At 46.6% G+C, this 15,742-nt stretch overlaps 1 protein-coding gene across 1 annotated transcript; it reads left to right on the top strand.

Moving 5' to 3' along the window:
* Positions 1-2,502: 2,502 nt before the first annotated feature.
* On the top strand, positions 2,503-12,859 carry F2RL1 (F2R like trypsin receptor 1). The gene is made up of 2 exons (XM_044292055.1): positions 2,503-2,679; positions 10,475-12,859. The coding sequence occupies exons 1-2, from the start codon at positions 2,616-2,618 to the stop codon at positions 11,569-11,571; spliced, it is 1,161 nt and encodes a 386-aa protein (XP_044147990.1). The 5' UTR covers positions 2,503-2,615; the 3' UTR covers positions 11,572-12,859.
* Positions 12,860-15,742: the final 2,883 nt, after the last annotated feature.

Below are 15,742 nucleotides of genomic sequence, written 5' to 3'. Positions count from 1 at the left end.
ATCTTCGTATGTAGCGAGGCCCATGATGTGTATTTTGTTTACTGTTTATTTTTTATTTTGTGGAAAAGAGGCGATTTGAATTTTTAGAGCCAATGTCCTTATAGTGCCCACATAATGTGTGCCAATGCCCCCTACTGTCTGCCCCCAAAAAACTCTATTAGTGCCCCCAGTTGAGCTAATGTCCCCATAGTGCCCCATAATTTTGCACCAGTATAAAATACTCCTATAGAGTGCCCCAAGTAGATGCCCCGATAATGTTCCTCTCCCCCTTCCCCATATAATGTATGCCAGTATAAAATGCCATTATGATACTCATCCCCACCCCCATATTACACATAGTTTGTGCCAATATAAAATGTCCCCCAGCAGATGCCCCCATAGTGCTCCTCTCCCCCACTTCTCCATAGTGCCCCCCATGTGTGACAGTATACAATGCCAATATATAGGGCCCCCAGTAGATGCCCTCATATGGCTCCCTCCCCCCATAGTGCCAGTATAATTCTAATATATAGGGCTCCCAGTAGTGCTCCTCCCTCCCATGTGTGCCAGTAAATAATGCCCCCTAGTAGATGCCTCCATAATGCTCCTCTCGCCCCATGTGTGCCAGTAAATAATGTCCCCTAGTAGATGCCTCCATAGTGCTCCTCTCCCCTATGTGTGCCAGTATAATGTCCCCCAGTAGTGCTCCTCTCCCCGCATGTGTGCCAGTATAATGCCCCCTAGTAGATGCCACATAGTGCTCCTCTCCCCCATGTTTGCCAGTATAATCCCCCCTAGTAGATGCCCCCATAGTGCTCCTCTCCCCTCTTCCCCATTCTGGGCAACAGCATAGTGTTAAAAAAATAAATAAAAAATTAACTCACATACTTACCTCCATGACACTCTCAGTGAAGCGGTGAAGGCCTCTTCAGGCCTGTGTCCCGCGCTGTACGGCTCAGGCGGCGCGATCCGCCTGCACCAGCCTCTGATAGGCTGCAGGCCTAGTGCCTGCAGCCTACCAGAGGAATGGGTAAGGGAAACACCTCTCCCCTGCCCCGCTGTAGCATCCATCTGTATCACTGTCCTGAGGACGGCGATACAGGTGAATATAGAGATGAGCACTTCCACAATGGCAATGCGCTATCCCTGCCCTGCCACGGAACTTCTCACGAGCCCCCCTACCGCACTGGTCCCCTGTGCAGCCGAACCGACTGCACAGGCGGTATGTCCGCCCCTGCTTTAAGTCAATTCTAAAACAGGGATACATCAGAAGGCATGGTAGTGGCAGTGTATCCCCCAAACTGAGGTGACATGCTGTACAGCCCCTTTACAGCAGTGTCACTCACACAGTGACTATAACCCAGTAGAACCCAGCCCCATCCCAGGCCAGCACAATCTGGGCCCCTGGCCCTGCCTGCCAGCCTGTAGCAGGAGTGGCCCGTCCTTCATTGGCACATCAGTCAGGCCTCAGGACGCTGGAGACCGGTAAGCTGGCTGCTGCTATCTCCCAGTCCCCATTCCTTCCCGGCAGCATCCCTCAGTCCTATAACTTGTAGAGGCTGAGCTCTCTGCTCCGGACCTCACTCACTGCCTGCAGCTTCACCATCAGCGTCCGGACTCGTACAACACACAGCCCTGTCTGCCGGCGGGACGGCGTGCACTTGCACCCACACACGCTCTCCCACCCTATTGGTTGACTTGTGAACTTTGTGTTACGGACCCGGTATTGTATGCAAATCATCATCACACACTATGTGGCCCTGGCGCTGCCGCAGTGCTGAAGCCAGCGCTTTCATTGTTTACGTCTGGCAGGGTGGGATTCCGTCTCTCCTGGAGAGCCCCGTGACCCCTAAAGCTACACCACTGTATGTGCCGCTTGTGCATGGGCCCGCTGGAGGATTCACCTGTACCCCTGTGGGCCAGTCCGAGCCTGCCCCCACCTGTCTAATAGTTATCCCTTTTCCTGTGTATAGGGGGTTTCACAACTGGAATTCCCCTTTAACAGTATGAGGTTTTTAAGGCTCTATTATTCACTTCTGTGTTGGAGACTCCATTGGAAACCTCCACAGCAGATTCTGTCTTTATTTTTAATGGGAAAACAGCGCTACATTCATTATGTTCTCTTGTCAGAACCCAATGGTCCCCACTATAGGAAAATAGGGTGAGTTGGGCCCCTCCTGGGTCCCTCAGGTGACAGCAGCCTGTGGTTTACCCTATAACCTCACAGTGGTCTCCAACCTCCGGCAAGTCCTGCCTTATTCCAGAGTCCGAGGTGGTCTTCCAGGCAGAGCCTCCATTACTCACTGGCCCTGCTGTGTAGGACATTCCTCTCTATGGTTGTCACCGTAGACGTAACGGGTCTCATTGCGCAAGACGTCTGCGCTCTTGGAGACCTTTAACATACCTGGTGGGTGACGTCAGCGGCACATGGGCGTGGTCACGGGAGGCCCAGCCCCGCTCAGGTTCCCTGGTTTCTGCGAAACCTTAGGCATGGGGCGTGATTAGGGCTAGTGACGTCAGGCCCGGAGTACTGAGGATAGTTCGCGCTACTCGTCGCTCGGGTCAGTGTGTGCGGTACTTTCTGGTCTGATTGGACTGTGTCGGGGCTGAGTGCGGGGTCTCCACTGCTGTGCGGGATGAGGGGCTGGCGGCTCCTGCTGCTCTCTGTGCTCTTGGCTACCTGCGTCCTGCCCGCGTCAGGTGAGTGACCATGTCCGCCCGGTGCTGTGCTCAGGCTGTGCTCAGGTGAGCAGGGGCTGTACTCTGCCTATTGTCACCCCGGCCGTATATATATATATATATATATATATATATATATATATATAGTGTTATACTGGTCTTGTGTATGGCAGAAAGTTGAGGCAATGCGCTGTATTGATTTTCCTATAGCTCAGGTTAGTCTGGCAGCCAACCCTGTTCTCTAACCCCGACATACCTCATGTGGCACCGCTTATCTCCTTACAGGAGGTCTCGGTGCCCCCATAGTCATTAGATTGCATTTGTCCCATCAGAGACATTTGGATCTGTCATTTGAAGGAGTAATGTTTCGGTAATGATTTCACCAGATAGATGAACCTAATGAATACATTCCAGGAGAGAGGTGGCCTACGGGAGTACGAAATGTCTCTGGTGCCTATTGTATTGTGTTTTTGTTTTTTAATTGATGTCTAAGGGGTCCTCACAACAAAATCTGTAGCATAAAGGCGTCCCCTATCTTTTAGCCTATGAGGATGAAAAGTCTCAGTGCCCTTATACCGGCGTCTGGGGTATCTCTTGCTTGCCCCTTTAGGAGTTTTTTTTAAAGATATATGTCCTTCTTACAAAGCAAGGAGTCGTGACGCCAGTTGCATCAAAGCAACGAGGATGTGGAGTCCCCTTTGTAGATGGTAGTGTTGATACCCAGTTTTAGGATTGCCAGTGGTGTAGAGTGACCTACAATCTCCCTGATGGTGTTGTATGCACGTGGCACGGTGCTCCTACCTGGACATCCTTGGCAAACACTTCTGCAACAATCTCAGCTCTGCTATGTTAGCAATTTTAAATAGGAACTTTTCCTCCTGCTTTCTGCTGCAACTTCTTACTTGTGTAGTCTGTCTCTATCTTCATCCTAAACTTGTTCAGGCTTCAGAGGCTTGTAGATCGGGCCTCTGGGCCCAGCAGAGCAGACATTGCTCTGCTGCCTGGAACACAGCCATTCCCTTACAGGGGGTAAGCTAGACTTCACACAACCTGTCCCCAAGGAGGGGAAGGCTAGACTCACTCACCACTAACTCCTCCCTCTCTAGAGAGGGGAATAGAATGGAAGGAAGGGTTCGGTACTTGGTAACTCAGCTCTGCCAGAAATGTCGCTATCTGCTGGTGAACCAGGCACATTACATGTAAATCGGTCCCTAAATCATAAATACTTTTACACAGTGTGCAGGACCTAGGATAAATACACGGGGTACACCCTTAAAGGGGTTCTGCAGTTTATTTAAACTGATTATCTATCTATCCTCTGGATCACTTGAATGGAGCTTAGCCCCACCCAGGCCATTGATACTAGTTGTGACGTCATTGGGCCTGCGGTAAACAGTGAGAAGGCCGCTGCGCTACTGCCAGCTCCGCTGCATTCTCAAACAGCTGATCGGCAGGGGTCCTGGGTGTCGGACCCCCGCCGATCAGATGCCGATGATCTATCCTGAGGATAGATCATCAGTTTAAACAAACTGCAGAACCCCTTTAAGGATAGTGGGGGGTGCAGAAAGAGTGGTAACGCCACTCTGGGGCGTTACACCTGTTCTGTTCTGCTGCGCAATAAGGTTCTGTTTGATTTCCTGTAGCTAAGCGTCTCCATTCATTACAATGGAGGTGGAGTCAGCACAGAAATCTGCAACACCATTCACCAAGAAAATAGCCATCTTGTTCAATTGTGTAAAAATCCCCAGCATAAGGGTCCATTCATGCGACCGTATTTTCAGGCCGCATCCGTTCTGCATTTTTTTGGGGATCAAATGCAGACCTATTCATTTCAATGGGGCCGCAAAGATGTGGATGGCACACTGTGTGCTGTCCACATCCACATGTCCGTCCTGTGGGTCCCTGCAAAAAAAAATAATTTGTGGACAAGGTTAGGACATTTCTACAATAGTGGGGAAGACGCGGAATGCAGATGGCCGGTGTCTGTGTTGTGCGGACCACAGAACGGATATGGTTGCTTGAATGCCCCCTAAGTCGCAATAAAACCCACTACTACTATAAAATCTGCAGCTTCGGTTGTGGAAAATTCCACAGCATGGGAGGGCGCCCTGAAGCTACCTGCGTACGAGTGCCGGTTTACACTCTGATTTTTACACGTATTTCTATGCGTTTCTGCACCACAATCCACTTGCAGATTTTGTGGATTTGAATGCGTTTCTTTTTCCCCCGATCTCCCCCCGAAATCCTTACAAACTTTTTATAAGCTGCAGATTTCAAAATCCATACGGCAGGTAAATTTCTGCGCTGATAAAGTCCACAAGGTGTACTTGAGATTCTACATGACTTTGGTCCTGTATTACGTTGTGGTTTTTCTATGCAACCCCCCCCCCCCCCCCCCACGTAATCGGCACTGTGTATAGGTGGCCTCCCACTCTAGATGGCTCCTGGCGCGGTGTGACGGACACCCGTGTGACGTCACTCACTGCGGTTTTGTTGTGACAACTGACACTCGTTGTGTTCATCTGATCGTGATTGTTTCTGTGAGCTCCATCTGGGACAGTCCCAGAGAGACAGATCTGCAGTTTGTGATGTGTGGGGGTCTCCTGACACCCCCATTGGCAGATATGAAGGCAGAGAATGGTCGGGCATGTTGGATTTCAACTTGCACCATCTTTTTGTTCTCCGGGAGATAAGCCATCCTTCAGACGTGTCTGCAGGGGCTTTCTCCCATTTACATTACACACGCTCAACCAAACATGCATGTACATGGGGGGGGGGGGGGGGGGAGCGAGCATTTGGACAACCACTATCTCATTTATGGTTAGCTTAAAGGGATTATCCAAGAATTAATGTTGTTGTGCTATCCTCAGGATAGGTCATCCGTATCAGAGCGGCTGGGGTATGACACCCGGGACCCCTGCCAATCAACTGTTAGAAGAGGCTGTACATGAGTGACATGGCCTAGTGGCAGCTTGGCTCCATTTAAGTCAATGGGCCTGAGCTGCAGTACCAAGCACTGCCTCTATACAGTGTGTGGCGCTGTGCTTGGTAAGCCCCCTTGCGTCTGCCACGCTTACCAGGATTCCAGTGAGTATAGTATAGACCTTTTCAAAGCTACCCCTGGGTGGGGATTAAAAATAAATAAATAAAAACCCTGGACAACCCCTTTAATTCTAGAGTATTTTGTCAACCCCTATCCTCTTTATGCCAAATGGCCACAGAGATGGGAGGCCTGTGTGTGGGTGAGTCTGTGCTACATCTCCAGAGTGTTCGTTTTGGAAACCTTTTCTTAGTTTTTGCTTCTTGTGCTATATTGGTGATGCGTTAAATGACTGCAGTTTATAGAAACGGCAGAAAACGATCCCGCTCGTAGTGAAATATTCCCGGTGCTTCCATCCTGAGGGTGGTGCCCTCGCTGGCATGGTTTCCTTTGGAGGTAATGCTGTGTCTCACCAGCTTGGCCAGGGTTCATTCCTCGAGAATACTGTTAAGTTATAATTGCAAAATAAAACCCATAAAACTACGAAAATGATCACTTATGTACATTTAATTGCTGTCAGTCGGTGATTAGCTTACTGCCCAGATAATTGCCGTTCCTTGTGAAACTTGTGCATTTGGTCTTGGCAGCGGTTTATGGTACGTGGTATCCGCGGGCTTCCTGAAGCTTTTGTGCGCGGAGATCATTGTCCTTGCGTGTAAAAGGGAGACAACGCTTCGTCAGTGAGGGTGCTTATTGTGGATTACAGCGCTCATTTAGTAAGAACATAATGGGACACTACTCATTTCAAGGCTCGTCATTTTCTGAGAAGTCCCTTCCCTTGTTGAAATCTAAGCTTTGCCTCCAGCCGTGCAGAATAATGGCGGCCGGCGCCAGGCAAGGCTTTGACTTATGACCTCTGGGTTGTCGTAGACAACTAGCAAACCTGGATATGGACAAGACCATGGGAGCAGGAAGGGAGTTCGATGTCACAAGGGGAAGACACATTGTGGCACTACTCGACAGTAATGAGTGGGTAATGGAAGCACATGGATAGGGGTTGTCCATTATGGTGAATGGGGCCGAGCCGGACTTCCGGCAGCACACGTGTGCAAGCGTTGGTACGGATCAGGCAGGCTGTTCCCCTGCCGGACAAGCCTAACCCCAGTGTGACAGAAGCCTTAAAGGGGCTTTCTGGTTATAATTATTTGTAAGAAAATGCCTCATACTTACTTGCTCAACACCGCTCTGGTCCTCCGCTGTCCCTGCACTGGTTATATCCGGTGGTGCATGGTCGTGGTCGTATTGCACCGCTCCAGCCAAATGACGCGCTGCTTGTGGCCAGTTCACCACTGGAGAGGCACATGTGTCCATGCCTTTGCACCACTGGAAGAAAAGAGTGCGAGGACCAGAAGATGGAGGCAGCGTGGAGCAGGTATGACTCTTATGGTTAAGCAGGCAGGCGGTAGGCCTTTTCTTAAAAATCATTCTAACCAGAACACTCCTTTGAAGGGAGGCAAACGTGCTGAAAATGCAGTGCAGTCTGCAGGCAGCACATTACAGAGCCGGTGGGACTGAGCGGACTGATATATATTATTGTTCCCATATATATTTCTTTTATTCATTAAAGGTGGTGTTACAGTAACACGGCCTGGATTCCTGTTGAGAGCAGGAGCGCACAGCGTCATTGGTTGCTATCGCGCCGTGCACTTTGTGCCGCCGCTGCACTACAGTAATACTCGTATGATCTATACCAGTGTATTACTGTAGTGCAGCGGTGGCACGAAGCGCACGGCGTCATAGCAACTAATGACGCCGTGCGCTCCTGCTCTCAACAGGAATCCAGGCCGTGTTCTCACGGCCGTGTGCATTCGGCCTAAGACAGCTACTAAGGGGGTCATTTATTAAGACTGGCGTTTTAGACGCTGATCTTAATAAGCCCCTTTGCTCACGGTGGATCCACCGTTGCTTCTAAATCTACGCCAGCTTCATTTCTGGGCTTTCCAATCTGCGCTAGAAATACTTCTATCTGACCACTGGGGCCCCCACCGATCGCAGGAACAAGGGCTCAGGCTCCCCTATTTGCATGGAGCAGCGGTCACACATGCTTGCTGCCGCTCCATGGGGCTGCAGGAAATAGGCAAGCGCTTGTACTTCACCTTCCTCAGCAGAAGCCATAGAATTGAATGGAGCGGCGAGCGCGCATGTGTATCTGCTGCTCCATTCAAATGTGGAGACCGGGCCTCATGATCGGTGGGGGCCCCAGCGGTTGGACCCTGGCCATTCTGACACTTATCCTCTATCCAGTGGTAGTCATGTTGGCGGTCCTGCTTAGTGACTGACAGCCAGGGGCGGAACTAGAAGTGCCTGGGCCCCACAGCAAATTTTTGTATGGGCCCCCCCAGCCCCCCGCCCAATTTTTGATATGCTATTTTTACCCTGAAATATTTTTTATTTATATGCAAATTACCTTCCTAACGTGCCCAAAGGGCTGTCCTTCCGGCCATTTGATCCCAGCTGTGTCCATTATCGCCAAGCCCAGCGCCGTCCCGCTATTAATTATTCACTGCTGTCCTCGTCTTTTTTTTTTTTTCTTTCTAAGTGCGCCGTAGTATCGCGCATGCGCCGATGTCACTCACGTGCGGGTCCATGCAGTGTCCTGGCAGCTGCTTCAAGTAATGTAATCGCGCATGCGCCAGAAAGCGGAGAAAGCTGGCGCATTCGTGATTCCACTACTTGAGGCTGCTGCCAGGACACCGCATGGGCCCGGACGTGAGTAACATCAGTGCATGCGCGAGACTACGGCGCACTTAGAAGAAAAAAAAAAAAGACGAGGACAGCAGTGAATAATTAACAGCGTGGCAGTGGTGGGCTTGGCGATAATGGGCGCGGCTGGGCACAAACAGCCGGAGTTACAACCTCTTGGGCACATTAGGAAGGTAATTTGCATATAAATAAAAAAGATTAAACTTGACTGACACGCTGTTGGGCGCCGGGCCCCGAAGCAGCCGCTTCCCCGGTAGTTACGCCACTGCTGACAGCCTTGCCTGTATCAGACCGCCTACTGAACTCTTAACAAGTTTTACTGAGTCTTTTCCCATAAAACTATATATCGATCTGCTCAGCTCCTCCTGCTCTGTATTTTCGACACAATAAATTTGCTTTAAACAGACATCGATAACAATCCAAATGGTTGTAAGGTACCAGGATCAAGATTCTAGGCCCATGGGCTCCTGTGCCACTGTATAGTATACAGTCTGTGGAACGTTGTGTGGAGTATTCTCCATCCTGTGGCTCTCCACTGAGGGTTGTAGTTTTGCAATAGCTGGTAAACCGCAAGATGGAGATGTTGTTTGTCGTTATTTAGTCCACATGTGATATATGTAAAAGGGAATGATAACAGCAGGATCTGCTGTGACTAGCCCTGAGGCTGTGGTGAGTAATGTTGTCTAAAACAGGTCTGGTTTGCAGCTGTGTGCAGACATGTTGGCATGCTCAGTAATGGACACCTCGCCATATAGTAATATATCAGATAAGTTATAGGCTAATGATTTTTCAGGGAGGCAGAAGGGCTAAGGCCTAGTTCACACTTCAGTGTTTGGTCAGTGATTTCCATCAGTGATTTGTGAGCCAAAACCAGGTGCAGCTCTAAACATAGAACAGGAGCAGATCTTTCCCTTCTACCTAATGTCTATGGAGGCTCCACTTCTGGTTTTGGCTCACAAATCACTGATGGAAATCACTGACCAAACACTGAAGTGTGAACGAGGCCTAATGAAAATGAATTTGCCCATCAGATCCTCGGCCATGACTTTTCACACCACCAACCGTTTGTCCGTGGTGAGGGATTCAAAGGGAAGAGAACATGGACATGAATAATTTAAAGGGAGTCTGTCAGCAGTTTTGACCATGCTAAACTGCTGACAGCACTCAGTAAGGAATGGAGAGAGCGGTACAAATATACCTGAACAAGAAAAAAATTTCCTCTAAATTCTGTTCTTAACGCCCAGGAGGTGGGGCGTTACTATGACATGCTCTCCACATTGAGCTGCCTCACAGTGGGGTAAAGAGGTGGTTATTCTATGCATCACACAATGCCCTCACCCATAGTACATAAAACTTGAATAAAGTGTTAAGGCTACTACTAGAGGAGACATACAGAGTGGTCTCTTCAATAGTCCCTCTTCATGATCTGGATCATTGACTTGCATCTATCTTGACCACGGTAGTAACTGGATAGTTTATTGAGGATATATTTTTGGGGGGGGTGAATGCCTTTTTTTAAGGGGTTCATGGGTAAAAATGAAAAGTATTTCTCACCCCCTAATTTCAACGATGCTTTGATACCTGCTGCTCTCTACCTCCTGGTCCTAGCTCAACCAGGAAGTTGCCCACTCAGCCAATCACTGGCCGCAGTGTGACCTGCCTCAGATAGAGATTGGCTAAGTGGTCGTTTCCAGCCATTTCCTGTTTGGTAAGCCAGCAGCAGGAAGTGGAGAGCAGCAGGGACCAGAGCATCGTTGGATCAGCAGAAGGGGATCGGTAAAGTGAGTAATGCTTATTTATATTTTATTTTTTACCTATTCTGGGCCTTCTTAAACAGATTGTATTGCCCAGCACAGCTTGATCATTAGACAGCCTTTTTTTTTTTTTTTTTTCCATCTTTTTTTAAATTTCATTATTGGTTTCATAGTACTAAAAGCTGACATTGATGGGCAAAAGTATCTGTTAACAAACCCTATTCTATTTCGGGACTTCTCTATTAATTCTTTTTAGAAGCTTGTGTTAAAAAATGAAAAAGATGAACTGACCTTGTATTGTCTGTTTTTTTTTTTTTAGGTGTAAATACTACAGTTTCAAAAAAAGGAAGAAACTTTGCGGGCATACTAGACAACAGCACTGGGACCTATGGCTATACTGTGAACGAATTTGCACAGAAGGTCTTGACTGGTGGCTTGACCAGAGTCTTCCTCCCTTTAATTTACATCATTGTCTTTATTGTTGGATTGCCAAGCAATGCCATTGCATTATGGGTGTTCTTTTTCCGAACCAAGAAAAAGCACCCAGCGGTGGTCTATATGGCCAACTTGGCAATGGCTGACTTAATGTTCATTATCTGGATTCCCCTCAAGATTTCATATCATCTCAATGGCAACAACTGGGCCTATGGAGAAGCCATGTGCAAAGTCCTGGTGGGTTTTTTCTATGGCAATATGTACTGCTCAATACTTTTCATCACGTGCCTGAGCGTTCAAAGATATTGGGTGATTGTAAATCCCATTTCCAGTACCAGGAAGAACACCAAAATAGCGTTAATTGTATCAGGAGCCATATGGATCATAATCATATTAAGCACCATTCCATTATATCTGATCGATCAGACCATCTACGTCTCCAACCTCAACATCACCACCTGCCATGATGTCTTGCCAGTGAGCGTTCTGGCTAGCGATATGTTCAGATACTTCCTCTCTCTTGCCATTGGGCTCTTTTTCTTCCCGGTCATTCTCATGTCAGTGGCTTACGCATTTATGATTAAAACCTTGAATGACTCTATCACAGATGAAACCATTGGCAAAAAGCGAAGACGGGCCATCATGCTTATCCTTACTGTGCTGGTGATGTGCTTGGTGTGTTTTTTGCCCAGTAACATCTTGCTGTTGGTGAACTATGCCATTATAAGGGAAACCCACGTTGGTAACATGTATGCCTTCTACATTACGGCCCTTTGTCTCTCGTCCTTGAACAGTTGCATCGATCCCTTTGTCTATTATTTTGTGTCCAAAGACTTCAGAGATAATGTCAAGAACACGTTCCTCTGCAGGAGCGTAAGGACTGTTGACAGAATGCAGATCTCATTTAGCTCTATGAAATATTCCAGAAAGAGCAGTACTTACACCAGCACATCCAGCAACACAAAAACCAGCAACTGCTAGAGATGGACCCTGTAGGAACAAGTTCTGACTAGAAGACTTGGGTATTATATACCTTTTCTGTGTGAGAATGCAGGCCCTCCCAGCCCAGGGAACCTGGTCATGTACAAATGTTACCTTCTGAGATGCTAATGAGATCTTTTATTACGTGGAATCTGTTTAAATGCATTGTGTTGTGTGGAGGTATTGTACTATGTAGAAAAGCTGAATTGTAATTGGCCTTAATGAGATCTGTTCTCCTTTCCTTATTACGACACACTGGAACTGATCCCACGAGGGAGAATGTGCCCCCTTCTTTCTTCATATGGGGTCCATTATCATTCTGAAGGGGTGAGTGGGGGTTATCAGATTTCACAAATTTATGAGAACTGAGCTTTAAAGGGTCCAACCCTTTACACGTGATGGCCTATCCTCAGGACATCACTGTCCGATCGGCGTGGGTCCAACAGCCTTCACCCCAGCCAGTCAACTGTTCGCCACAGCACCAGAACAATACTACTCCATCTATTGTGCACTGGACGGAGCTGTTTACCCATTCACTTCCATGGGAGCAGCACTGCAGTAACCAGTCCACTGTACAATGGATGGCGCAATGTAGTCTACAACAGAACAGCATAGGTTGCAGAGTTTCATACCTCCACCGATTTAGATAGTGGTGGTCAATCCTGAGGATAGGACTTCACTTGTAAAGGGCAGGACAGCCTCTTAGAAGTGAATGCCCAAATGTGACAATTCTGGCTGCCTGCACCATCACTAGGCCACTTTATTGTATGTAGTTGAATGTTAAAACGGTAAGTGTAAGCTCCCCTTAGGGTTCGCTGCAGGCAGCCACATCTTTATCATTTTAACTCTTGTCTATTCAGTGGACTTTGAGCTCTACAGAAACATACAATATATTACAAAACTAATCTGCACATAAGGTTATACCTATTAAGATAAAAAAAATAAAGTTGTACAAGCACTTTACACTACGTGCTGTCATGCATCTGTTGTAATTAGCTTCTGATCTGTAGAAGTGAACACAGGTTGTTTGTCTTCACAAATTTACTTATACCTGGTTGGCCTCGTTTCTGGAATTTCTCCGGGGCCTCTTCCTGAGCTCTGCTTCCACAGCTTTTCATTTGAAGCTTTTAAATGATAACTGAACTAACGCAGAAGATAAAATGATCCTCCATGACGGAGTATGCGGGAAATCTTTACTACAAGGTGAAACCAAAGGGAATGTCTTAAAGGGAACCTGTCACCGGGATTTTGTGTATAGAGCTGAGGACATGGGTTGCTAGATGGCCGCTAGCACATCCGCAATACCCAGTCCCCATAGCTCTGTGTGCTTTTATTGTGTAAAAAAACCGATTTGATACATATGCAAATTAACCTGAGATGAGTCCTATTCCCTGACTCATCTCACATACAGGACTCCTCTCAGGTTAATTTGCATATGTATCAATAAAAGCACACAGAGCTATGGGGACTGGGTATTGTGGATGTGTTAGCGGCTATCTAGCAACCCATGTCCTCAGGTCTATACACAAAATCCCGATGACAGGTTCCCTTTAAGTCTGGTTGTCCACCATAAAGTATTTGAGATTTCCTAGTTGATGTTTAACCTTCTGAAGTTTTTAGTGTATGCATGTCATTGTTCCCGTGACTTCCAGCTGTGCCTTCATATCAGGTAGACCTATTTATTTTCCAAGTTTCGGCATCAGACAGAGCTCCTCTGTGCTCGTGCCTTGTATTTTTGGTATCTGTGTCACATACCAGGCTGAGAATAATAATCTGCTCTGCCTTCAGGCATAGAAAATAACTAAAAGTAAAAGCTTAAAAAAAAAACACTGATTGCTTGTTTAAGGTTCTAGAAGGCAACATTACAGCCAAATAATTCTCGGAGGTGAAAATGGCTGCAATCAAATGTGAATTCAATAAAGGAAACCAAACTTTATGCATAACTGTTAGTGAGGGATATTGTTCTAACCTGGTTGGATCACCCCTGATCTCATGTGTTCATATCGCCGGATGTAGTGGAATATGCTCAAACTAGAGAACGCATTTCATACTTTTTACTTTGTGTCACTATCTCCTCACGATCAAGTAGACATCAGTCACGGTGAAGTGTTTTGGTGCGGAGATGTTCTACCTCTAAAATACTAGTCGAGTCCATCCAATATGTCAAGACACCTCCATTTGCTCTACAACCTCATTCTGTCTATCTAAGGGTGACATTGGGGTTCATTGAGGAATATATGCAGTTAGAATGTAGAATTATTACGAGATTATGTATTTGTTTTGATAAACAATGTGAATTTTTGATATTTTTGTTGTGTGAGCGTTATATTTTTTTTAGCACTTCTGTTTATTTTTATACTTCTGTATTTAGCATGTAAGAAACTTTGTGTACATAAAATGTTATAAAATGAAGCTCGTTTTGAGTATTTATTTTACAGACTGCCCTCCTAAACATAACCACAAGTCAGAAGCGGACTTTCTAGTTTGTCTGCATAGTTTCGAGTCATTTTTTTATTTTTTTTCCTTCTATTTATATTCGCATTTATTAGCGGTATAATGACGGCTTCAAAGCTGTGCATTCTCTACACCTCCCGCCTAAGAAAACAACGCTCGATTCTGCAGCATCGGTGGTAGAAACAAGACTTAGTCAACAAGCCTGTCAGGGAGTGGGAATTATTTGCATGCAAAGATTTAGCAATTTATTTAAAAAGTACAGATTGAACGTAAAAAAAACTAAGGTTGCTGCTCCCCATTCTTACACTTACACATACAGTCCTGATCAAAAGTTTAAGACCACTTGAAAAATGGCAAAAAATCATATTTAGCATGGCTGGATCTTAACAAGGTTCAATTTAATGAAAACAACGAATAAACATGAAACAGGCTGTTTTCCAGCTAATCAAAAGTTTAGGACCACACCTCCCCAAAAAACTACTCCCCCCCCCCCCCCCCCAAAAAAAAAAAAAAAAAAGAAATCCAACTTCCAAACATGAACTCGGCAATGAGTAGCTCCGCCGTTATTGTTTATCACTTCCAAAATTTGTTTCGGCATGCTTGATGCAAGCGTTTCCATGAGGTGAGTGGGAATATTTCTCCAAGTGGTGAAGACGGCCGCACGAAGGCCATCTATTGTCTGGAACTGTTGTCCATTTTTGTAAACTTCCCTTGCCATTCATCCCCAAAGGTTCTCAATTGGATTTAGATCAGGGGAACACGCAGGATGGGCCAAAAGAGTGATGTTATTCTCCTGGAAGAAGTCTATTGTCCTGCGGGCATTGTGTACTGTAGCATTATCCTGTTGAAAAACCCAGTCGTTACCACACAGACGAGGGCCCTCAGTCATGAGGAATGCTCTCTGCAACATCTGGACATAGCCAGCGGCCGTTTGACGCCCCTGCACTTCCTGAAGCTCCATTGTTCCACTGATGGAAAAAGCACCACATTATGGTGCCGCCTCCACTGTGGTGCGTAGAAAACATCTCAGGTTGGATCTGCTGGTCATGCAAACCATCAGAACCATCAAGGTTTACATTTTTTCTCATCAGAGAATAAAACTTTCTTCCACCTTTTGAATGTCCCATGTTTGGTGCTCTCTTGCAAAGTCCAAACGAGCAGTTCTGTGGTGTTCAAGGAGACGAGGTCTTTGAAGACGTGGTGATGGCCTGCCATCAGGATAGGTCATCAACAGTAAAGGACTGGACAACCCACTTAAGTGTTCTCTCACCCCAAGTACTTTATTCACTTCAATACTGCCCTGTACTTTCCTGTCATGTCCAATACTGTGCTTTCAAGTGATTGTGAGTGTGCAGGTACTGTAGGGGAGCAGAATCTCCTACATTCTCCATGTGCAGTCTTACAGGAGATATCAAGCTGATCGTTCCAACCACCAGCTTAGGGAAAACTGAGAATTAGAGAGAGATCAAACAAATGGGACTACAGACTACAAGTCATATAAAGGTCAGAAATAGTGGTATTCCTCACCGATTAGATATTGATGACTTATCCTGAGGATAGGTCATCAATATTTTACTCCCGGAAAATCCCTCCCAGAGGTTTTTTTTGCATTTTTATTGATACCAGTTTGGGGTGAGCATGACTTCTTTTTTTTATTTAATTTTGCCCTTTCGCCCATGACAGCACCCTTGAGAGACCGCCTCCATCCAGGACAGGA

Source organism: Bufo gargarizans, chromosome 1, assembly GCF_014858855.1.
Source record: "Bufo gargarizans isolate SCDJY-AF-19 chromosome 1, ASM1485885v1, whole genome shotgun sequence".
NCBI classification, from domain to species: Eukaryota; Metazoa; Chordata; class Amphibia; order Anura; family Bufonidae; genus Bufo; species Bufo gargarizans.
This window is presented reverse-complemented; position numbering and strand designations above follow the sequence as displayed.

What these genes read in the sequence shown, in the direction of transcription:
- F2RL1 (XM_044292055.1), top strand. Translation starts at nt 2,616, where the DNA reads ATGAGGGGCTGGCGGCTCCTGCTGCTCTCTGTGCTCTTGGCTACCTGC. An exon ending in CTGCGTCCTGCCCGCGTCAG is followed by an intron (nt 2,680 to 10,474) that starts GTGAGTGACCAT and finishes TTTTTTTTTTAG; the next exon opens with GTGTAAATACTACAGTTTCA.